The sequence below is a fragment of the Phalaenopsis equestris genome, unplaced genomic scaffold (assembly GCF_001263595.1).
Source record: "Phalaenopsis equestris unplaced genomic scaffold, ASM126359v1 Scaffold000107, whole genome shotgun sequence".
Classification (NCBI taxonomy): domain Eukaryota; kingdom Viridiplantae; phylum Streptophyta; class Magnoliopsida; order Asparagales; family Orchidaceae; genus Phalaenopsis; species Phalaenopsis equestris.
Genome location: NW_018164549.1, coordinates 4,019,371 through 4,043,146, shown reverse-complemented (window position 1 = coordinate 4,043,146; position 23,776 = coordinate 4,019,371). Strand labels below are relative to the sequence as shown.

Sequence of the window (23,776 nt, the reverse complement as noted above, 5' to 3'; positions counted from 1 at the left end):
TAGGGATTCTTCTTGAATTCTCTTATAATGATCTTACCTACTAAATGCTAGAGGTTAAGATCAATATGTGGAATTTCAAGCTGAGTAAAAAGAAGAGTTTTGAATTTCTAATGGTGGGGTACCTCTTCTAATTTTCTAAGACTAGTCAATAGGAAAGTCCTATGGCTAGACCTAGGCTACTAAAGAAGTTTTCTAGACCTCAACCAAAAGTGAGGTCAACAGATGCATCAGAACCCAAAATTGGAACTTTTTTGCTTCAAATGCCTAAAAAAGAAATACATGCAATAAAAATAAAAAATACCCTTATTTAAAGTGCAATATCACAAAAAATAAGCATAAAATAGATACTTAAAATAATATATTATTTTGATGTATCAGTCAAACTATTGAGTCATTGATCAATTGTCACTTTAATCAAGATACCTTCGGCTTTTATAGCTACCCGATTGAGGTGATGGGTGTTGAGACTTCCTTGTACATGTTTAGGACATGAAATCGAGAAGATTCAGGCTTACCCGAGAAAATTTGTTATTGGATTGACTCACCCAGGACATCAGGCTGACGTGCATTCTGGTGTTTAGAGGTCTCTCATATCCAATTTTAGCTTCCTTGGGGTCAAGGGAAGTCGCGGAGCCCTCCTACACGTGCTACCAAAAAATTAGGCTTTGAAACACCTTACCCGCGCGACAGTCTAGAGTGCCCCTGACAATATGTTCTCTAATTAGAGGACGAGAAAAAAACTCTTTCTTGAGGTTAGGGGATCATATTTTACTCATATGTGATCTTCCATAGCTTTCTGATTGAGAATTGCTTCGTCGTGCTCTCCTAGTGTAAACATGATTTTCTGGGTTGAATTTGTGACTATGCACCCAAAATGCCTTCCTAGATGGTCAAAAACAAGCCCTTGGCAGTCTGGTGACAGTTTTTAGTGCCTAGGTGCCATACAAGGAACATGGGTCCCAGTCCCAGGCGCCTATACACCCAAAACCGCTAAAAATGTCATTTTCCCTAGAGATGAGAAAGTAGGAGCCAGGGTCACGGTGCCTAAGCGCCAGTCCACTTCCAGGATGTGATTTTTCATGATTTTGACGCTTATTTGACCCCGGTGCACCTCCTAATAGGTTGAAATGATAGGGATCTCCTTTATCCCTTATTTTGCCATTTTTTGACTAATTAAAAAAATTGGGCTCAGACCGATACACATGCTACAATGTATTCTTCCTCGAACTGATATCTTCTACTGGTGGCGTCACCTTTTTTTCTTCAAACGTAAATCTTCCACCCCTGCAACTTAAATCCCCTGTCTTCACACCAAAAGACCAACTTAAGTTGTACATAACTTCAATTTCTCAAGAGTAACACCCTCAATCACCATATCAGCAGGGTCAACATAGCTTTGCACCTCTAAGCTATTTTCTGGGTTACTCTTGTCTCTGCTTACAACTCCCACAACATGAGCAATATTCAGCCTCTGCAGAAAGCCTTTTTCAACAAGTCTAGTCTTGTACCTCTTATTGTCATCAAGCTCAGTCTTTACTTGGTACACCAACTTGTTGTGTGATGCTTTCTTCCTTGGTGGAAGTTCCGTCAGCTCTTATTTGCTCGAACTTTCATCTTGCAAGATTTCTTCATAGCTCTATGAGTCTTCATCATCTATATGTGGAACAATAGGAATGAGTGTCCCAGACCCACTCTTCTATTCACTTCCATCATCAACAAAACTATGAACTGCCAGCAATAGTGCATATTATACTTCTTCAGATACCACATTTGTGCTATCATTCTCCATTTTTTTGGGATTCCTGCAGTTCCTCCTTATGTGACAAACCTTGCCACAATTCCAACAGGTTGCCTGCTAACCAGATTTTGATTTTGATCTCCCTTTATTTGGGTTCTTGTCCTGTCATCTCTCTATGAAATCAATATTCAGTGCTGAACTCGTACCTGAGATCTCGCCAGCATCTTTATTGCGCACCTCCTTAGCCAAAATCAAATCACGAATATCATCACATTTCAGTTTAGATTTACTTGCATAACTGCTAACTGTCTTCCTCATGACTTCCCAACTATTTCACAATGATGCCAACAATATCAACGCATGTATCTCTTCATCAAAATCAATTGTAACTGACAATAATTAATTTGTGATAGGTTTGAAATCTTTAATGTGTTGAATAACAGAAACACATTCTACCATCTTCAAATTGAATAACTTCTTTATTAAGTACACCTTGTTATTCGCCGATGACTTTTCATACATACCTGATAAGGCTGCCATGAGATCTTCAGTCGTCCTTTCCTTGATGACGATATGTGTAACAAAACTCGATAGGGTTAATCGAATAACCCCCAGAACTTGTTGTTCAACAAAATCCATTAAACCTCATCCATCCTTTCAGATCTTTTCCCCAAAAATGGAAGATGAAGTTTCTTCTCATAGAGGTATTCCTCTATATGCATCCTCCAATAACCAAAATTAGTGTCATCAAATTTCTCGATCCTTGAAACCCTCACTTCATCTGCAACCATCGTCTTTTCTCAGATCCGAACAAAGCTCTGATACCGGTTGTTTTGGTTTATAAAATAAAATAGGAGAACGATCTTTGACGAAGCAAAAAATAGAACGAAAAAATTCACACAAGAAAATAGTAACACAGCGAAACACGCAAATTTACGTGGTTCAGCAAATTGCCTACGTCCAAGGAGTTGCAGAGGATTTTACTATTTGAGTAATTTACACCAGTTGATCGTCTTGTCTTACAAGAGAGACCTCTTACTTTGTTGTTTTCTCTTCTTCTCTCTATATACCGAGAAAAACCGAAGAAGATAAACTTACAAGAGTAATAAACCCAATTTCTCTTCTGCCATAAGCCACTAAGAAGAAGTCAAGAGAGAACAATTTTATTCTTCCTTCTGCTGCAAGAAACTACTGCTTGCACTTCTCTTCCTCTATCCCGAGGAAGCCCGAAGAAGAATACAAAAAAAGCCGTACTTAATCTGAAGGAGAGGCGTGCAATACATTTCTTCTTCTTCCTTCTGCCGCGAGCCAACGGCCGCCGAAGAAAAAGCCATGAAGAGCGATACTCCTCTCGCTCGAACCAAACGCACCGCGCAGAACTGCTGCCTGTTCACGACGTATAACAGGCTAAGAAATGCTTCGCTTTGCGAAACAGAGAAGGCGGGAATGAGCGTAGGCGGGAAGAGTTTGCAACGAAGGAAGAGGCGGGAGCGGGAGCTAGGGTCACGATGTTTCACAATCGGGAGCAGGAGGCAGAAGCGAAATCAGGCTCCAACTAACAAGTGGGGTCATAAAGTGAAAAAAATGGGATTATATGACATTATTATCTTTTGTTGTGTATTTTCATATTTCTAACTGATTATAATGTTTTTTTTTATGAACCATGCATTCTGGTTAGGAGTTGGTTGACCAAGCTAATGTCAGTCGGATATTTTATCTATATATTGATCAACATTCATTATGGGAAGTCAGTCGGCTTCGAGAGTGGTAGCCGATCAACCTTAGAGTGTCCAATTAACTTGCTTGACTTGATGTTTTCTAGTTATCTTTGGAGACTTTGGAGAGAGTTGCTGAGAGAGCCTTATGTTGATATCTGTGAGATTGTCGGGGGTATTACTATACCATTATTCGGACTTCAGAGATTGTATGTTTTGAGTCAACTAGGTAGACCTTCGTTGCCAGTTGGCTTTATGATTCACAGCTTTTGATCTAAATTGTTAGCTTGTCTTGAGATATGTGCAAGCAATTTTTGGGTGTACAATAATATGAAACAAAATATCATTTACTTTTTATTATTAACCCCTATCATATATTTATCAATTAACTCTCACTCTTGCAGTCAACCTAGAGCACAATTTATACTGGTGATTGACTTCACCATGCATTATCTTATTATCATCAGCGACTTCAACCCACAGCTTCATCTTCCTCTCGTCAAGCTTTTGTTGAGCTGTGGTGCCCCCATCATAAGGAGATGAAAAATAAAATTTTTTTATTAAAATTTTTAATAAAAAAGTAATATATTTTTAAAAATTTAAAAGGATTAATTTATTACCACTATCAAGGTGTAACAAATTTAATATATTTTATTTTTATTTTTATTTTTAATGAACTAATTTATCATTAATTATTTATATTATTCGACCACAGAAAAATATTACTACAACTTTTATATTCTTACATTTACTTAATAGAAATTATTTTAAAATTTATTCAATTATTTATTTATTTAAAATTTTAAAATCATGTCTTAACAATTTTATATAAAAAAATTAATTACTAATTAAAAATTATAATTATTTATTAGTTTTAAATAAAAAAACAATTACAAAATAAAGAATAAATTAATTATATATATAAAACATGCACTCATTTAATTTTCTAACTCCTTCAATTAATATAAACAAGCTAAGTACAAATCAGAAATAACCCTAAGAAAAATAAAGCAATTCAAGTATGAACATACATGTAAAACCTAAAATCAAACTTGAATTGAACACAAACAACTTATGATTTGACCAATTGAAGTTTATTCTACGACATGCTCAAACCGATCAGCTCAATTAAAACCTCAACCACCATCAATTGTTCAATATTTTTTATTTTTATCAAATTCTCAATGATTTAATCATAACACACGTAAATACATCAAATCATTACTTAAAAGTTACAGACTGCCAGGTTTTGTAAAGATCAATGTTGCGGGTGCTATTGCATAATTATCCCAATTTAATAAAAAATTAGATATGATACAATTAAAAAGAAAATGCCAAGCAAGTATAAAAAATTCCTATAAATATTTATAACCATAGATTAAATACTCCCACCTTGACCAAAGGACAAACCAGAGAATCAAACGGCTAGGATCCATTCTTCCGTTGCTTGGAGATTCGTATTGATCTTGATATCGTTTTTTAGTATAATACAGTCCCGGGTCACCCATCCGCCGCCACCGCTGGCCATCATTCTCTCTCTTCCTATCTCCGGGGAGACCGAAGTTTTCCCCCAATAATCCTAATCCCTAGCTTATTTCCCGATATTTTTTCTTTTATTTTCCGCCATTATTTTCAAATCGATCCTTCCGGGGCAAATCCCCGCTAAAAAAACCCCTCCGGCCCATCGAATCCGATGGCTTTTCACATCTCCTGCCCGATCACTTGGTTCGCCTATCTTATCCCACGCTCTCTTTCTATCTCCCGCTCTCTCTCTCTCTCTCTAACTGACTGTTTTCTCATTCGCAGCCGGCGGATATGCTACTGCGAGCTGGGGTTCGGGCGAGGGCTGCGGAGCGAGAAGGAAAGGCGGGTGTTTGTGGAGGAGATCGGGGTGTTGGAGGAGTTTTTGCGGGATCCATGGCTGGTGAGGGCTGGGAGTGTAGGGGACGCGGCGGCGGTTCAGGTATTGGTGCCGAAGGTGGATCCTGTTCCGGCTGCAGCGGCTTATGGTGGCGGAGATGGGGAGGACGCGTACTCTGCGTCAGCGCATGTCAGGCGTATGGCGTTGCAGCGGCAGGCTGTGGCGGCTTCGGTTGCTGCTGAGAACTATGTGAGGAAGATGGAGGTCATCGGTGCTGCGGTGAGCTTTGATTATTTTATAGATTGGTGAATTTGTGGTGTTTCATTTGGTTGATTTGTTGAGAATTTGGATGGAATGATGGTGATTTGTTTCTGTTTCTTGGATGTGGGGATGGAAAGACGTACTGGTATGTTGTTCTGCAGGGCTCCGATTCTGGGAGTTTGTTGGCATTTTGATTTTCATTTTGTGGATGTTTTAGCTATGATGAAAAGGCGGGAGTTTAACTTCTGCATAGAAGTAATTACAGGGAATCATGGAGTTCCTAGTTGCGATGAGCTTATTAAGCAGTTGAAAGAGGTTGGATTGTTTCTTAAACAATTGAAAACAGAAGAAATTGGCAGTTTTTGGCCGGTTGACTTGTTTCTTGTTCATCTTATATGCTTTTAGGTGGCTGCTTTCTTGACGGGCCAATGCTATTCAGTGGTTGCTTGTATGGAAGTTCTTTCATGCAATTCTCAGTTTGTTATTTGCAAAAGAAATTCTGCGTGATTTTAAAGAATGTGAAACACAGGATGTATTATAATAACTACAAGGAAATATAAATTTTGAGAAGTGGTGGGTAGTAACTAAATTGAAATTTACAACTCTGAGTGCTTGTTTTGATGATTTGTATGGTTACTTTCTGTGAAAACAGTAATGCACAATACTACATTGCACACACTTATCATTACTTTTTTGGGGGATATATGGACATACCACACAATTCTTATATATTGAGTTATTTACATATCTAACGCCTAAGCTTTCATATTTACATGTCAAGCACTCAAATTTTGGACATCACATCAAACAATACCACTATTGCTGAGTTTTTAAAAGTGAAATTAACATTTTCATGCATAAATTTATAGCACAGAAGTATTATAATGTAAATATCAGATTTTAGATGTTAAATATGTAAATACATAAGAATTGTTTGACATGCATTTAAATTTCTCATTTTTTTTTCTTTCTAGTTCATGGATTGAAAACATCTGTGCTGGTATTTGCAAACATGATCTTACTTCTTAAACATTTAATCATATTCTTTCTACTCAATTATATAGGCGTGCTATTAGTAATCCTTAAATTGAAAATTGATTCCATATTTGTAATCTATCAGGATTCTCCCGAACCAATACCCGGTGAACAGACGATTGACCCTGCCAGAGATGAGCAAGGTTCTACTGTCAAGGTCATGTGCCGCTTGTGTTTCTCCGGGGAAAATGAAGGCAGTGATAGGGCTTTGAAGATGCTCTCATGTCAGTCTTGTAACAAAAAGTATCATAGGCGCTGCTTGAGAAGTTGGGCGGAATATAGAGGTTTCTGCTAGCTTTATGCCATTTGATTAAAAAAGATTGCTTTTTTGCTTTTTTATATATAAGAAAATACTTTTTTTGCAGATTTGTTTCACTGGAGTTCATGGGTTTGCGCCTCTTGCCGCATCTGTGAGGTTAGTTCACTTGTTGTTTATGGTAACATTGAGTTTTTCTTCAAGTGGAACAGCAATGATGCATCTTAGTTCATTTCCTTAAAAAGGTAGATTGGTTCAAATTAAAATTTTGAATATCTTTGTGTTCTCTTGTGGTGTTTTGGGGGTGGGGGGTAAAAGCTTTTAAAATGGTTTAAGCCTTTTTCTTTCCGAAGATGCCCCACCTTCAGACTCCCAAGTAGCTTGGCTGCACCTTTTGGAAAGTTATGTCAAAAGCTGCTTTAAGAGAAGTTTTTATCTGCGGACAGCAGATTGTACTATTTTTTATAGCTTAGTCTTCCTGCTGTGTTCAGTTCTGATTTTTAAGGTTTTGTTGTGTCTTAAATGTGTGGGGTTTGAATTTTCTGTGCACTTGTATCTCGCTTAATTGTTTGAAATGCATGCTTTCATTGAGAAGACACTAATATCCTGGATAATTTAGATTTATTACTAACTCATTTTTCTTGTTGTTTTAATTTATTGTCTTTACATTGAAGTTGTTTGATAATTGTATTGATAGAGAAGCCCATCTTGGAGACTGCAATTAGGGATATCAATGGTATTTGAAACTTCCAAATTGTTTAAGAATTGTTCACTTTTAATTGACAAGAATTGATTTTTAATTTTTTAAACCAGCTAAAATGTAAATCAATTCAACTCGAAATTTATACATGATTTCCCATATCATGTTATTATTTTCTCACGCATACATGTTTGTGATGTGCTCAATATTGAGGTTGTCTTGCTAAAATTTTAATTGTCTCAAAAACTTTAAACTTGAATGTAGGTAGGCCTTTATTTGAATTCAATCTCTTGGTGAACTTGGCCATAATTAATGCTTGGGAAATTTATGATGAATTCTCTCTGATCTTGGAATTTGAGCTTTGACTGATCTTTTAATGAATCGTTAAAAGTAAGAGTATTTGAATGTGAGATTTGTAATTTTTTAGCCAATAATGATGGGAGATTAAGTGTTGTCTAAATTAGGTAGGTATTCGGGCTCGTTTGACACTGCGTTTTTCGCATGTCGCAACTCAAAAAAATGCAGTTTTTTTCCTTTTCATAGCTGCGGTGCGACAGCTTTTTGATAACATTTCAATAAAACGCGGGTTGCGAGTTTGACCCAGCTATCAGCGTTTCGTATTAATTTCTCGCTCGGTTTTTACTGCCACTCCCTTCCCTCTCTCGGAACCCACTCTCCCCTGTCTCGCGATTCTTCCCTAAAGGTAAGATCTCCGCTCGCCTTCTCCTCTTAGATCCGTGATTCTGTTGGCAAGGCTTGATGGTTACTATTTTCTCCCTATCCCCTTTTACTCTTCGGCTTTGCTTGGTTCCTTTGCTCTCCCTGGACCCACAATATTCTCTACCACTGTATTCTATGACATTTTGTTTTTGCGATGGTTTTATATGCTCTGAGCTTTATTCGTTCGATGATTCTTGTATATTTTGCAATTTCTACGATTTTGGTTTTTGCAATTTCTACGATTTTGGTTTTTGCAATTCATGCGATTTTGCATTGGTGTTGGATTTTCTTTATTGCTGATGAGGTGATGACCTTTACTTTGAATTGGGTGGTTACTGTGCTAGGGTGGTTATTGTGGGGGTGTGTGTTACTGTGCTGATGGGTGATGACCTTTATTAATGTCGATGGATTGCTGGCGGTTGATCCTAATGGTGGATTGCTAGTAATGATTGCTGTGGTTGTGTGTGTGGTGTGGCTGTGGTTATGTTTGTGTGTGGAGATGTGATTGTTTGTTGTGTTGGTTCTGTGTGAGCTGTTGTTGTGGTTACTGTGGTTGTGTATGGAGGTGTAGTTCTGTGTGGAGATGGTTGTGGTGGCTGTGGTTGTGTGTAGAGGTGGTTGTGGTGGTTGCGGTTGTGTGCGGAGGCTATGGTTCTGTGTGGCGGTGGCTGTGGTTGTGTTGTGATGGCTATAATTGTGGATTGTGGTTGTGTGGTTTTGTTGGTTCTGTGTGGGTTGTGGTTGTGTGTGAAGGTGGTTGTGGTGGCTGTGCTTGTGTGTGGAGGTGATTATGGTGGTTGTGACTGTGGTTGTGGTTGTGTTGTGGTGGCTGTGATTGTGGGTTGTGGTTGTGTAATTGTGTTGGTTCTGTGTGGGGGCTGTGGTTGTGTTGTGGTTGTGTTGGTTCTGTGTGGGTTGTGGTTGTGTGTGGAGGTGTGGCTCTGCGTGGGTTTAGGTTGTGTGTGGAGGTGTGAATCTGTGTGGAGGCGGTTGTGGTAGCTATGGTTGTGTATGGGCCGTGGTTGTGGTGACTGTGGTTGTGTGTGGATTGTGGTTGTAGAGGGCTATTTGATACATTTAATAATATTATCATATTTTTAAATATTATTTTGATAGTCTTTTTCTTTATTTTAGTCATGATGATACTGTTAAGTGAGTTTTACATCTTATTTTTTGCACTGTTTTGAAGTGGATTTTTGTTTCTAAAGTATCAAATATTTTGCTATGATAATTCTGTTGTAAACAACATTACTATATAGATAAAATGGTCAATTGTCCAGAAACAGCTATGCTGCAGTTTTTTTCAAACATAAATAAACAAATAACCACCCAGTTTATCTGCAACAGCTTCTGCGGAACAACTGCTGCACAACAGCTTATTAATAAGCTACAACTGCCCCAAATAGACCCTTATCATATTAGATTTAGAATGCATATGAATAGGGATATAGATGAGGGTGTAAATTTTAGAGTATAATGGAGCGATTAAAAACTTAAAATGGATGAATGCCTTTGGAGCATTTAAACAATAAAATGCTATCAAATAAACTAGAAGTTAAGTAGTATACAACTACTATAATATTTGTTTTTATGCATGAATTTGAGTGCTTGATAGCTAAGAACTAATTGAATTTCATGTTGAATGTGGCAACAATTAAAATGCTAAGATGGTAAAGTGGTATATGTCAGTAAGAAGAGCGCTTAAATCAAGAAGGATGGACAGTAGAGTAATTGTAAAAGAATCAAGCACTACAAACGAACATCAATATTTATGGGGCTTGGCTTATGTCTATGGACACACATCGATTGAATTTCACTATATTTATGAAAATGATACATGAAAGATTGCACCTTCATATAGAATTTAAAATATACACAACAGAATTACTTTGTTTAGCTGAGATCAGTGACCTGTTACGAATATGAGGGTTAGAAATGGAGAAGGAGATATTGTTGCTTTAATTACTCTCTTTCATTTTTTTATTGTAGAAGTTCAAATGAGAATTGTGCTTGGCTTTGTCTAAGAGTGTCGTTTTTTGCTAGGAAAAAAAAAAAAAGTAACACATATTTCTTCTAAAAAAAGTTAAAAAGCTTTCCTGAAAGAACCAAAAAAAAAAAATCATTTTCTTTCTTTCTCGTATGATGTTTCTTTGTCTTCCTAATCTTATTCCTCTCTTCTTGTTGCTCCTTGTTACGGATGCATGAAACCTTTTATTTTATCATCTTTTAAAATCCCATCATGTGCAGACAGGTTTGAAAAATGAAGTATGTATATAACTTGTTTTAGGTATCGCCGTCGAAAATAAGTGTTAATGAACCTTGAGTTGGCAGCTATCAATCTAAAAAATTAAGTATGAATTAATCTTTTTGGTATCCATCAATATTGAATTCTAGCACTAATTCTTTTCAATGACATTGTAAAGAAAATTAGACTCCACATCTAAAAATCTCTCTCGTTGTCTAAATTTCTAAAATTCTTTTTTTATGGTTGTGCATGAGCACTTCTTTATACAACATCTTTGCAATACCTTGGCCCATCAACTATAAAATTGTCAAACTGCTCCTTATTATGGTGTTATTTATTCTATATTTTCACGTAGCCTGCATTGCTTATTTATATTTTAAAAGCTTCCATATAATAGAAATTTTATTTTGCACCATTCTTCAAGAATCATTATTAATAAATTTTACAATAGTTTTTACTTTTTTAATACTTAGCATCATATACTAAATATTATTCTTTCTTTCATGAGCTACCACCAGTATGGTTATTGAGTTCATCACATAGTAAATGGCATTCTAATCTGCAACACATAGGGTTCACTAAATCTATTTGGCTTTAAGACAACCAACACACTTGGAAATCTAAAGTGTGTGAACCAATGCACTCAAGGAACAACTCAAAGTTGACTTAATTACTACTTGTTCAATTTAGTATTTAAAAAGTTTGAACTCTTTTTCAAAACTCAAAGGCTAAATGAATAAATTTTGAATATATTTCAACCCATTTATTTATGCTTACAAATTAGCTTGTTTGTTCTTCAGCAGCTTGCTAAAGGCTTGATATTAAGCATGCTCGTATATTATTTACTTAAAATTAGTTAAATGAATATAAGACGTTTAGGTAAATGTAACTATTTAATTATTTTTAATAATAATATATTATACATTATTTTATTAATCTAGGGCATTTTTTTTATTCATGTTTCTTATTTCAAGAATTCCACTTCTTATTCCACAATTCCAAGTTGCATTGCTTTTAGTTTCTGTAGTTATCTAAGGTTGCATGCTTCAGTGAGGGTACATTGACCTTGCGACTCACATGAGCACGAACTAGAAGGCGGCAAGCATGTATTCTATTCTTCTCTTTCTCATCACTCCTATGGTTGAGGTGTCAACCAATAGCTTATGAGTACATTATATTAGCCTTTAGAGGGCAAGAGGCCTGAAGGTGGTTTGGACTGTTAAGGGCTTCAAATCCTACATGTTCCACTACTTTCGTATTTTAATTTGACTATATAATAGCATGTATTGCGTTACACTTTTATCTTTCCATGAAATTGACATCATATATATTTCCAAAATCTTGATCCTTAAATCAAAATACGCAGAAAATGCTCTTTCACTTCACATAACACAAAAACAGTTTTTTTGTCAGTTCTGTTAGGAAAAACTATTTATTTTCCAAGTATGATATATTAGCTTGCCTGAGTTCTTTTGTATATTAACTGCTAAAATATGAATGAGTTATCTTATATGTAACTTGCTTTAATTCTTCTTAGATATAACCAGATTTCTATATTTATTATTCTTTATCATTAAGAAAATCTTAGCCATCATGGTACAAGTTTTATTTATTTTGCTGAGGGTAATGAGAGGAGGAATTTTATTAGTTCCTCATTAAGCAAAATCTGAAAATGGGTAAGCTCTAATTGTTCATGGATAGCAGTGCTCCAATACTCATCCGATGATCTTATCATGTAGTCTTATGTGTTATAGATATGTCGAAGGGCTGGAGATCCCAACAAGTTGATGTATTGTAAAAGATGTGATGGTGCCTACCATTGCTATTGCCAGCAGCCCCCACACAAAGTATATCATTTAAATGACTTATTACTCTCTAATTTATAAATTTATTATGAATTATATTCAATTCTCATAACCATTTTTGTTTGTAGAACGTCAATCATGGACCTTACCTGTGCTCCAAGCACACGAGATGTCATAGTTGTGGGTCAACAGTTCCTGGAAGTGGTCCTAGCACAAGGTTATTATTATTATTATTGTAATTTGGAAGATCAATAACTTTATTTTGTTGCATGTTGTTTCTTTATTTTTTTGTGTCAAAATAGTCCTCTAACTGTTTACATGAGGTCATTTTAGTCCCAAAGTCTCTAAAAGTGTCAAATAATCCCTAGATTCGTCAAATTGTGGCCGAAATAATCTTCTTTTGGGATTATGTCAGCCCATATTAAAATAGTTTAGGGACTGGACATTTTTATAAACTTTAGGATTAAAATTAATCTCTTGCGGAAAGTCGGGATTATTTTGACACTTCTCGAGCTTGTTTATCATGCACACCATGCATTAAATTCGTTACTCAAGTTCTAAAATTTGTAACTTATGGGCAGGTGGTTTTTAGGATATACTTGCTGTGATGCTTGCGGACGATTGTTTGTAAAAGGAAACTATTGTCCAGTTTGTTTGAAGGTTGGTCTCATCCTTATGAAACTTTTGAATTACTCTGCTTTTTTGCATATTAAATGAATTAACTATACTCGAATAAAATGTTTGTCCGCTGACTGGCTTAAATTGATATTGGATATATTGCATATGAAATCAGTTCTGATTTTTATATGGTAGTGCAAAATAGAATAACAATGATACTTGAATTTGGAGTGAGTTACAAGTAATAGGGTGGTACAGTGAGTGATAATATCTGAACGCATAATGAGTTGAATGGTTGAAAACGTTTGACTTATGTGATTGATGATCTTTCTAATTACTATCTATTTGCGGTTCTTCTAAAGATCCTGATTTTAGCTTTTAGCAGAACTAACATAGGTCCTTTTCCACCATCACATTTAAAAAACCTTAAATTGTCTAGTAACAACTTGGTATTAAAGCAAGTTTATTAAAAAATTTTCACAATGACAATCATGATGGACATTTTTTTAGGATCGACTTTCTAATCATCATTGTAAAATTATCAATTTGAAGATACACTTATACATCCTTGAATTGCATGCTAGGATCCAAGCATTTGAAAATAGAAATATCCGACAGTATAGGCCCTACATCCCATAGCTTGGTCCAAACTAACTAGTTCACTTGAAAGAAGGGAAGAAATTCTAAATCCTCCGCTAGCTTGACTATAAGAAAATTAAAAAGTTTTCCCCCTTATGAATGGCTATCTCGGAAGGGGCCAACAAATTTTTTTGGCATCCATGATGGATTTTTTTCACCAACTATTCCGACAAGAACAATATCTTATTTAATTGGAGGTGCTTTATTGGGGTTATGATCAATTTTATCAGTGTTGATAACATAACCAGAAGGGTAAAAATATATCCACCTACTTTTGATTGATATATTGATTAAAAAATCTTTTCAAATTAGATCATTAACTTACATCTTTATTTTGTTTCGACACCTGCATAGAGTATCATTAGGCGATATTTCTTTGAATGGAACTTGTTTCGGCAACCATCATTTGGTCCTTTTGTTAAACTAAAGCTTTCCTTAAATATAATAACCTTTCTTTAGCATTTCATGACAAACTTTTAATGGAATTGACCACCGTTAGAATGCAAATTTTTTCATTGATTGTATAATTCATTTTAATGAGTTAATTATTTGGTGTGACATCATAGTCTATCTTAAGTCACCATTGCAAGATTTTGTTTTACTCTGTCCTATCATCTATTAACAAAATTTGACTCAAGATGTTTACAACTCTTGAGGATGCATTCTAATGAGCTCCTTAGCTTGAGCAGTATCTTCATCCTCAACATTTAAGGGAGTTGATTACTTCAACTAGAAGTAATTAGTCATGACAATCAATCAATGAAACTCTTGTATCTATTAGCATAAAAATTTAAGTTAGGAGCTTTTGGCTCCAATGCCTCCATGTCACTTCTTTCACCGAAGACAATGTCTCCACTTGGTGTTCACTAAGCATGATTTGCAAGAAGAATAAATTTATGATCATGTAGAATGTGATATATGTGATGAAGTTAATGATGTTGATGATGCAATGGATGCCTCATATTTTTCTGAGTCTTCACAGAGGTTGGACAAAACTTTAACTGCAGGAAACTCTGACATTAACAACCCCTGAGTGTGGGTCTACTCTGTTGTTATTGATCTCAGTTAAACATTCATGATTTTCCTAGGTTTTTAATCTTACCCAATTTGAGATTGAATGACTTTAGTTTATCCCCATTATTCATTTTTTGAAGTTAAAGGAGCCACAATGCCACCGTTGGCCAATGAGATCATGTCACATCTACAAGGCCCACTCTGACTTTAGAAATTGTGTAAACCCTTAAGGAAGCAAAAGAAAAACATAGATATTTGGAAATTCATGACTAATATCCTACTCATCCAAAAATTAGAAAATCATTTTTTTTTTCACATGCAAGACTTAGGTAGTTTTAGTTTCTTCTAGTGTGGTCTTAAGTGCTGGGTTGACCAAATTCTAGTGAGCTCCAATTCCGGGTTGATCAGGCAGTGATTTAGAGGCGATGAGCTAGTTTTAAGAGTTTTAGAGTGGATGTAGAATGCCAAGGAAGTGACTGAAATACCAAGTAGCTCTGGATTGAACATGTGTGTGTGGTCCTCTTTTATGGTTTGGAAGCCTTTCCCCCCCTTCTCTGTGTAGGGATGATTGAGGGTGTCCAAGCAATGTCCTTTGTAGTGCAAGGAATGGCTAGCAAGAATGGGGAGCTATATCTTAAGGTAAGGATCATGGTTAGGTAGATTGGCCATGGACTGATGGCCCTTGTCTAGGATTGGGTATATCGGTGGCTAGGGTTGTTGGATTTGGGTGGTTGGGTTTAGGTCTAGGTTTACTAGATTAGATTGCTTTTCACTTTGGGTCCAATTGGGTTAGGTCTGGGCTAGCCCAATGTGAACGGGTTTAGATTGGGTTGCCTATTTGTTTCATAAGGGTTTGAGTGTGGATGGCTCATGAGGCTAATCAACCTCAGTTGTTTTCAATTGGCTCCATAGTACCCAATTGGATCATGCGTCAACCTAGGTATAGGTTGGGTCTAACCACTTAGGTTGGTCTAGGGATGGTTAATTGATTTAGGTAGGGTCCTAAGGTTAAGTTAGTTCCGCTTAAGGTTAATTGGCCTCACTTGGGTCCAATTGTGTCTCAAGTGGGGTCCAGGGGAGATTTTCGGATTCAATTAAACTAGGATAGTTGACTTAATATGCATTGGTTCAAAGGGGCCCCAATTGGGTCTTTCTGGGTAAAGTTAAACAAATAGATTCCTTAGGGTTTCATTTGGTCAAGTGAGCTGCTTTGAATCCAATTGGGGATATGAGAAATCTTGATACAAATATACAATTGAACTCAATAAATTTGTCTCGGGTCAAGGGGGTTCCGTTGGGATCTTGATTTCCTACATGGTTCCTTTGCTGGGCCTTCGAATTACTAGATCACTCTAATTTAAGGTTGAATCTACCTAGATCAGTTCGGCCCATGTGGTCATCTTGGCTGACTCAATTTAAACTTTGGTCAGTGGTCAAAGCTGGTCAAAAGTGAGGCCAACAATCGCCTATTTACTTTTGTCTGTTATTTCTACCTTGGATACATAAGTTATTTTTGTGAGATTGTCATACATCGAGTGCTTTTAATGTATGGTGAGATTACCATTGCCATTTTTATTTTTTTATTTTTTTGTGGGTCCTTTTGTTAAGCTTGATGTATGAATAAGAAAGGAAGGCATACATCGAGTGCTAATGTGCATCAGCGCTTCTTGCCGGGTCTTTGTGTTATGGGTCAAATTTCCACTCTAAACTCCGGACTGACAATAATTTGATAAAAGATGATGCCTTCCTTTCTTATTGCTATTTTGGTTTTTATTTGAATTAATTGATTTGTCTGAATTTGATTGGTTCTCTCTTGCTGCTTATGAAATTTTTTGTTATTTTTTAGTTTATAATTTTTTTTAATTATGTGGAATGACTATATTGTGTGCTTTGTTTCTGTAGGTTTATAGAGATTCGGAAACAACGCCTATGGTTTGTTGCGACATATGCGAGCGATGGGTGCATATTGTCTGTGATGGCATCAGGTTCATGTCATTAACTTTTATATGCTATCATTGTTCTCTCATAATCTCGTCATATAATGTTTTGATTTAATACTCCAGGGGCTTATGTAATCCTTTGTAAATTAATTAAGCTTGGGAATGATGCCATAGTCAAGGACATGTTGGACGTGGGTTTGTGCATATCCATATCAAAATCAGGAAGAGTTATAAGAATTTGATTATTTGGTTTCCAATGGATAAGCTGGTCAGAAATCAAAATTTTAAATAGGAACAGAATTTTGCAAAAATTCTCACATCTTAATCTTTATGAAATATTGGCATTGTTTGACTAAATTGTTTGCCCTTAAACAGTTTGTCTATCAAGCCATCTCTCTAATAGAAGGCATGTAGACATGCTAAACCGTGATCTCATTTGTTGCTAAAGAGAATAAAAGAAGAAAATCATTATTCTGTTATTTGAGTTTTATATAGTATTGTAGTCGTTATCTTGTCACCGCTTTAAGAAAACTTCTTTTATTTTTATTTTTTCACAGTGATGAAAAATATCAGCAGTTTCAGACTGACCAGAATCTGCAATATGTTTGCGCTGCATGCCGTGGCGATTGTTACCAGGTAACTTTTATGCTTCAAAAAATTTCTCTTCTACATTTTTATCATGTTATGAGTTTCACACGCATCATTTTCATTACATTAGGTTAAAGATATAGATGATGCTGTTAGAGAGCTTTGGAATAGGAGAGATGAAGCAGATCGTAATCTTATTACAAGTTTGAGAGCTGCTGCTGGTTTGCCTGAAGACTTAATATTCTCCACTTTACCCTATTCTGATGATGAATCGGATGGTCCAGCAGTACATAGAAATGTTCATGGAAGATTTTTGAAATTTTCTGTTAAAGGCTTGAGTGATAAATCAGCCAAGTCTTGTAAAGACTCCGGGAAGAATAGTTCTAAGAATTTGCCTTCTAATAAAAAGTTCATTAAAAAGAAAGAATTGCAGATAAAATTTGTTAGTAAAGCGGATCGTCTGTCTCAAAATTCAGAAGTAAAGATGAATGACTCAGTTCACGATAATCTCAAATCATGCGGAGCTGATGGACCAGAAAGTTTTTCATCACCGAGTGCTGGAATTGCTGGAGATGCTAAGATGGAGAACAATCACACATGTGGGAATGAAGTTATTGGTGATCCTTCAGATAGGGTGATCAAGATCCAAAAGAAACAGCTATCGGATAGTCATTTTAAGGAATGTGGGGGTAAAAATGCAAACAAGGCGGAGACCGTAAAAGGAACCAAGTTGGTCATACATATTGGTGGAAGAAATCGAAATGTTACAAGCTCTCCTATGTCTGAAAGTTCTAGTTGTCAGAGAGAACAAGATTTATCTTTTCTCCATGGTATGGACATTAACTTCTTGCGTGGCTTTAATTCTTGGAAATTTACGTACACAGCACCCAATTCTTATGTATTTACATATCTCACACCTAAGCTTTCATATTTACCTACATAGCACTTTGATGCTCAAAATCTATGCATGAAAAGATATATTTGACTTATAAAATGATGTAATCGTGCAGTTTTTGATATGATATTAAAGAATTGAGTGCTATGTGTGTAAATATGAAAATTTAGATGTGAGATATGTAAATGCATAAGAATTGTGTGCTGCATAAGAATTGTATAAGAATTGTGTGCTACGTATGTAAATTTCCCTTTATTCTTTTGTGTGTTTGGCTTTAAATTACTTCATCTTCATTGGCCAACAGAGCTGTTAAAGTCTGTACTTTTAGACTCTGTCGCTCGCTAATTTTTGTGTTTAATCTGATCTCACTCATATAGGTTCTCCTTCTAAAGCTGCACCTTAGCATCATTTCATGACGGTAGAATATTGTTTTAATCGACATTTTTATGCATTTTTTGAGTCATTGATTTGTATAATAGGTCATCCCATTATTCAGTAGTTTTTGATATTTACATCCCTTGAAGCTGGAAATTTTCTTGCTTGGAATTCAAACTCAAATCTTTCTTAATTTTATATTTTTAACACCTGACAAGCAATGCTTTATGTAGTTTTGATTTTATAGCTTCATGATATTATCTATTATGTTTATTGTTTTTCATTTTTGTTGGTTTATAATCTACACAGCATATAGAATCCACTTATTGCTTTCAGGTTCATACTACCAACTAGGCTTACCATAAGGGAGGTGCACTTTATAATCTGTTTTCATTCCAGCTTTACCTGGATATTCATCCCTAAGCTAATAAATTTTCTAAAATCTGTTATTGGATTTAGAAATTAACTGCAGTCATATGCTTGTTATGATACTTTAAAATGTATCATGAGAATGCAATATGACAAAGATAGTTGGATATGTTATCCAAGGTTAATCTTGTCATTTTATCTGACTAGATGGGGAAATCACAAAATGAAATTATTTATCAAAATGTGTATTCTTTTTGTTTCTTGCCAATGAACTATTTCTAACAAGATTAATTGTTCGTCCTGTTTTATTTGCTTAAAACCCAAAAGTTTTCGCCGATTATGAACATTCATATAATGGAACCTAGCACTAATGTTTTTGATTTTCGTTTGATTGGATAATACTTCAGTATAATGGTATGTTTTGTAATTCCCTTTTCATCTTTTTGTTGGTAGCATTTGCTTCATTTACCATGTTTAATGGGTGCAGGTAGTGAAAATAACAGCCACGGTCAGATGAAAAATAGCAAGAATGGTTTTTCTCAGTCTCAGGTTGAAGGTTTTAATGTTGATGGAGAAGGTATGACTAGTACATATTTTCAATTAATTCAAAATTGTTCTTTTAAGAAAGGTTTAAAATGATGCATTTGGGTATGGAGTTGTTTTTCATTTGTGAGGCTAGGCATAAGCCTAAACCTCAAATTTTAAAAAATTACATTAAGCAATAAGTATATTAGTTGTGAGGTAAGACGTAACATGCTAATGTTCTAATATATTAACATATTAGAAAATAACATATCAACATTCTTGCAAAGTAAAAAGTATCAAATTGTGGAAGCTATGTAGTAACAAGTTAACATCCAAATATCAATTCATGAAGTAGGATGGGTTATACAAATATTAAACTATCAAAGTAAGTTAAAATATCAAAATAAAATATTAAAATATCATATTATAACAATTAAAATAATTTAAGTATAAGTTTTTCTCTGCCACTCATACTGCCTCTCATTTAAGAAAAAATATAACAAAGCATTAGAATTTTTAAATTCAAAAGTCTATATTACTTTTGTCACCCAATGGATTTCCACTAGAATCATGGACTTAATATATTGCTTTCTCTCATATTCGGTCAATTTATATCCATATTCTTACATTCTTCACTTCTTTAATTTCAATCATTTTCTTCTTTTCTAATGAAAATAATCAATAAAAATATCAATTAGAATTTAAAATAATGTGTATTTTGATAATTAGAATTTCAACTGCACAGACTTTTTATGGATATGTTTTACATTTATTTTTGTTGTTTCGTGTGTGAGGTGTGGGAATTGATAGATGAGGTATATTGATATTATTTTTTAGCTTTTGTTAAAAAAACTATAGATATCCTAAAAAATTAAGGCGAGGTTTTCATTCTGGGTGAGCCACACATCTCATCCAGGGATAAAGAGGCACATGATTCTTTGCGATATTTTATGAAAATCATTGAAAGCGCGACTTATATTGCACAGTTTTAAGAAGGTTTAAAATTTTAATTTGTTTCGCCTAAAGGAGCTTACTTTTCTCATATATGAATATTTCTAGCAACATAACCGTCTTGTATGAGATTCTTTTGAGCTTCTACATTATATATGGTGATTCATAATAGGCTGACTCAAACACTTGCATACTTTCATTTTATCCATTTTATCTGCTCATTCCCAGGGATCAGACAAGACAATACTAACAAAATGAGTATTTCAAAACATGGAGACAAGCAAAAAAATATTATAAAGCTCGGAAAGGTTTCTGATATGCATAGAAAAAGCAACGGTAACATTTTTCCGGACAGCGTACCAAGGACTTCATTAAGAAGTCCAATAGTTGGGAAGAAGGGTGCTGGGGTATTAGCAGACGATGAAGCAAGGCTAAGGAATGATGAAGCTGTCCCAGCGAAACGCATTGTGCATCCTAATTCGGAGTATAAGAACAATGCCGTTTTACCCTCAAAAGCCATTTCAGGGGGGCAAAGTGAAATCAAACCACTGCTCAAATTGAAATTCAAGAATCCCTATTTTGAGCAGAAGAGTTCTTGGGCCTCTCAAGGAGAAGAAGAGCACTGCGTGAAAGGACATAGATCGAAGCGAAAGAGACCTTTTGTGGAGAAAAGTACTTCTCTTCAACGCGAGGGCCTTGCAAAACAGCATAACCAAAATCAAATAGATGAGGCAGGAGATGCAAATTGGATTTTGCAGAAGCTGGGCAAGGATGCAATTGGGAAAAAAGTTGAGGTTCAGCAGAGATCAGGTGATTCTTGGTGAGTTTATGTCCAACTTCTTTTCTTTGAATTGAATGTGAAAAGAAATCTTGTCCTTTTTTTTCTTCTTAGTATATCATCAACGGGATTTGATACAATCTCCGGGGAAATTATATGTTGTGATACTAAGCGGTAACTACTGACTACTAATATTTGCATAATACTTTCATGTTTTATGCTTTTCTAGGAAAGTAGTCTGTACTTAGTTCATTTTCTAGCTTTTTACCATGCTTGATTTGGGAAATTTGCATGCCCAACTCGTTTCTATCAAGTAGCAAGAAAGACAGGATTTATCAACTTACATGACCTTGATATGAATAGACCAAATAGCACCTCCTCACTAACTCGCCTGAAAACTCCTGTTATCTTAGATTTTAGTTGCATATTAGATTTGCTTCGCTTATTGTTAATTTACCATGTTGAATATTGTACCTCGATTCTGAAATGTGATACACCTCGACACATAGGACAAGCTTCAAGAGGAAAGATCAAATAATATTGTTTTGGAAGATTAACATACATCCACTCAATGCTTATCTATTTACATTTCTAAACCTAAACTTCAATCTTTATGTATACTTCGCTTTCCCATGCATGAAAATGTGTATTTCACTTTTTTAATAATTAAAATAGTGGTATTTTTGATATGATATGAAAGATTTGGGTGGTATAATTGTAAAAAAACTTAGTTTTGGTCTTAGATATGTAAATATGTAGGAATTTAGTGGTATATTTGTAAATGACCCTATTGTTTTCTATTATAGAAAAAAAATTCATGTATAAAACATGTAAAGAAAACTATAGCTGTAAATATTTATTGCATTGATGATAGTCTTCCATCAAGGAAAACTCGAGCACCAACTAATAAAAAAGAAATAAATCAATTACAAATACAAGTAATAGCGCAGAACTGAACACAAGTCCACAAAGAATTGAAACTTTGACATGACGATGAACCAAGAAATAACTATTGCTGAATGACATGCATTTGTATTGATGTTTCTTTAATCAACAAGGTAGAATCTTTTAAGAGGAAAGTTGACTAAAATGAGTTCGACATGCAATTAAATAGATAATTTATATTTAGTAAAGCGTATAGATGAGGACACATTGGTCATGCAATACGGAAAAAAAATAAAAAAATAAAACTTACATGCTATATCATCATAAATTTAGATTAATAATATCAGATGGCATGAATGATAGAAAATGTCATCTATTTTTCAATGATCTATATTCTCGCGGTGTGGTCTCATAGTCTTTTATAGATAGATAGATAGATGGATAGATAGGGATTTATTTGGTCTTTCAAGATCTCTAAACAAAAGCAAGAACCTTTGTTATTTCTGTTATGAAAGCGTTCAAAATTTTTAGAATTTGTTTGGAGTGTTTTTATAAATATGTTAATTTCTTTCCGAAAGCAAAATATAAAAATATGTATAAGACACGTTACACAAACATATTCTTAGAAACAAAGGAAAAAATAAAAACAAAAGACAAAAAACAAGATCGATCACAAAGATGCCCATAATTTATATTTTATTTTTGCTCAACCATGCAACTCTCACTCTTACGACTCCCACTTCTCCAAATTTTCCAAAACTGTGAAACTGCTTGCATTGAAAAGATTAGCATCGATGGTGTTTGCCACGATCATTTTATTTTTACTCGTATGCAACAAATGCGAATTTCATTACATTTTCTTAGTAATTTCAAGAAGAAAGTTGAGATTGTTTAGGTGGAAATACACTATTTTTATATAACAAAAATTCTTTGAATGATAAAAATCACGAGCCTTTTTACAAAAAATGCTAACAAACTTCAATCCTCCCAAAAATCCGAACTTGATTGTCTGTCTTTCTTTTTGGCATTTCTAGTTTTGAAACTTGTTTGATACCCCTTTTTAGATGAATGTTATAATGATTTTGAGCTCCATTTATTATTATTATTATTATTGTCGTTGTTGTATTCAGGAAGAGGGGAGTAATTTCAAATCTCATTGAAGGCACTTCCTCCTTATCAGTTCATTTTGATGATGGAAAATCCATGACTTTAGAGCTCGGAAAGCAGCGCGTTCGCTTTATTCCACAGAAGCTTAAAAAGATGAAGCCATAAAACTAATCTATTGTGAATATAAGCTTCACATCACTGTGAATATTTCCAGGAGAATTATGATCTCTCCCTTCCCAGCGAGCCAAAGTGGGGCAGATTTGTTAATAGATGAGACCATTCTTCCTGTCCCTTCATTCTGCTTCCACCAAAAAAGCTTCAAAAGAATCAGGTTCTCTGCAAGCTCTGAGAATCTGCCATGGCTGACACCTTCAACTTTCTCCCGGGTTTTCATGTAAGAGGTAACATTGTTGTATTGCCAGTTTTTTCTTTTTCTTCTTCTTCTTTTGTTGAGGAACTACTTAGCTTTAGAGAAGTTTCCCTTTCATCATTCCTTGCGATAGTTGTAACTGAGACAAGGCTCTTCTATTCTTATATACTAATAATAATTAGTTGGGGGGCCTTATTGTCATTATGATATCTTCTCCTATCATTTACTGAAGAAAATATTCACTCATGATTGGCTCATAGTTTTTGGTTTCTTTGAGATGTTATGAATTGTGCACGAGGAATTTGGGTGATAACTAGTTAAATTTGTACGGCGGAACGCCCGTCGTAGTTATTGTTAGTGTACTCTGTTTCTGTCGGGAGGTTTTA

General features: G+C 35.0%; 1 protein-coding gene across 1 annotated transcript; it reads left to right on the top strand.

Moving 5' to 3' along the window:
- Positions 1-4,981: 4,981 nt before the first annotated feature.
- LOC110020825 lies at positions 4,982-23,755 on the top strand. Its single transcript, XM_020719080.1, has 13 exons — positions 4,982-5,178; positions 5,260-5,593; positions 6,696-6,894; positions 6,976-7,025; positions 12,286-12,378; positions 12,465-12,553; positions 12,918-12,996; positions 16,510-16,592; positions 17,105-17,183; positions 17,266-17,965; positions 19,262-19,351; positions 20,479-21,070; positions 23,044-23,755. Exons 1-13 carry the CDS (start codon positions 5,147-5,149, stop codon positions 23,183-23,185), a joined length of 2,562 nt encoding a protein of 853 aa, XP_020574739.1. The 5' UTR covers positions 4,982-5,146; the 3' UTR covers positions 23,186-23,755.
- The last annotated feature ends 21 nt before the right edge of the window (positions 23,756-23,776 follow it).

What these genes read in the sequence shown, in the direction of transcription:
- LOC110020825 (XM_020719080.1), top strand. Translation starts at nt 5,147, where the DNA reads ATGGCTTTTCACATCTCCTGCCCGATCACTTG. An exon ending in ATTGTCCAGTTTGTTTGAAG is followed by an intron (nt 12,997 to 16,509) that starts GTTGGTCTCATC and finishes TTGTTTCTGTAG; the next exon opens with GTTTATAGAGATTCGGAAAC. An exon ending in GCCGTGGCGATTGTTACCAG is followed by an intron (nt 17,184 to 17,265) that starts GTAACTTTTATG and finishes TCATTACATTAG; the next exon opens with GTTAAAGATATAGATGATGC.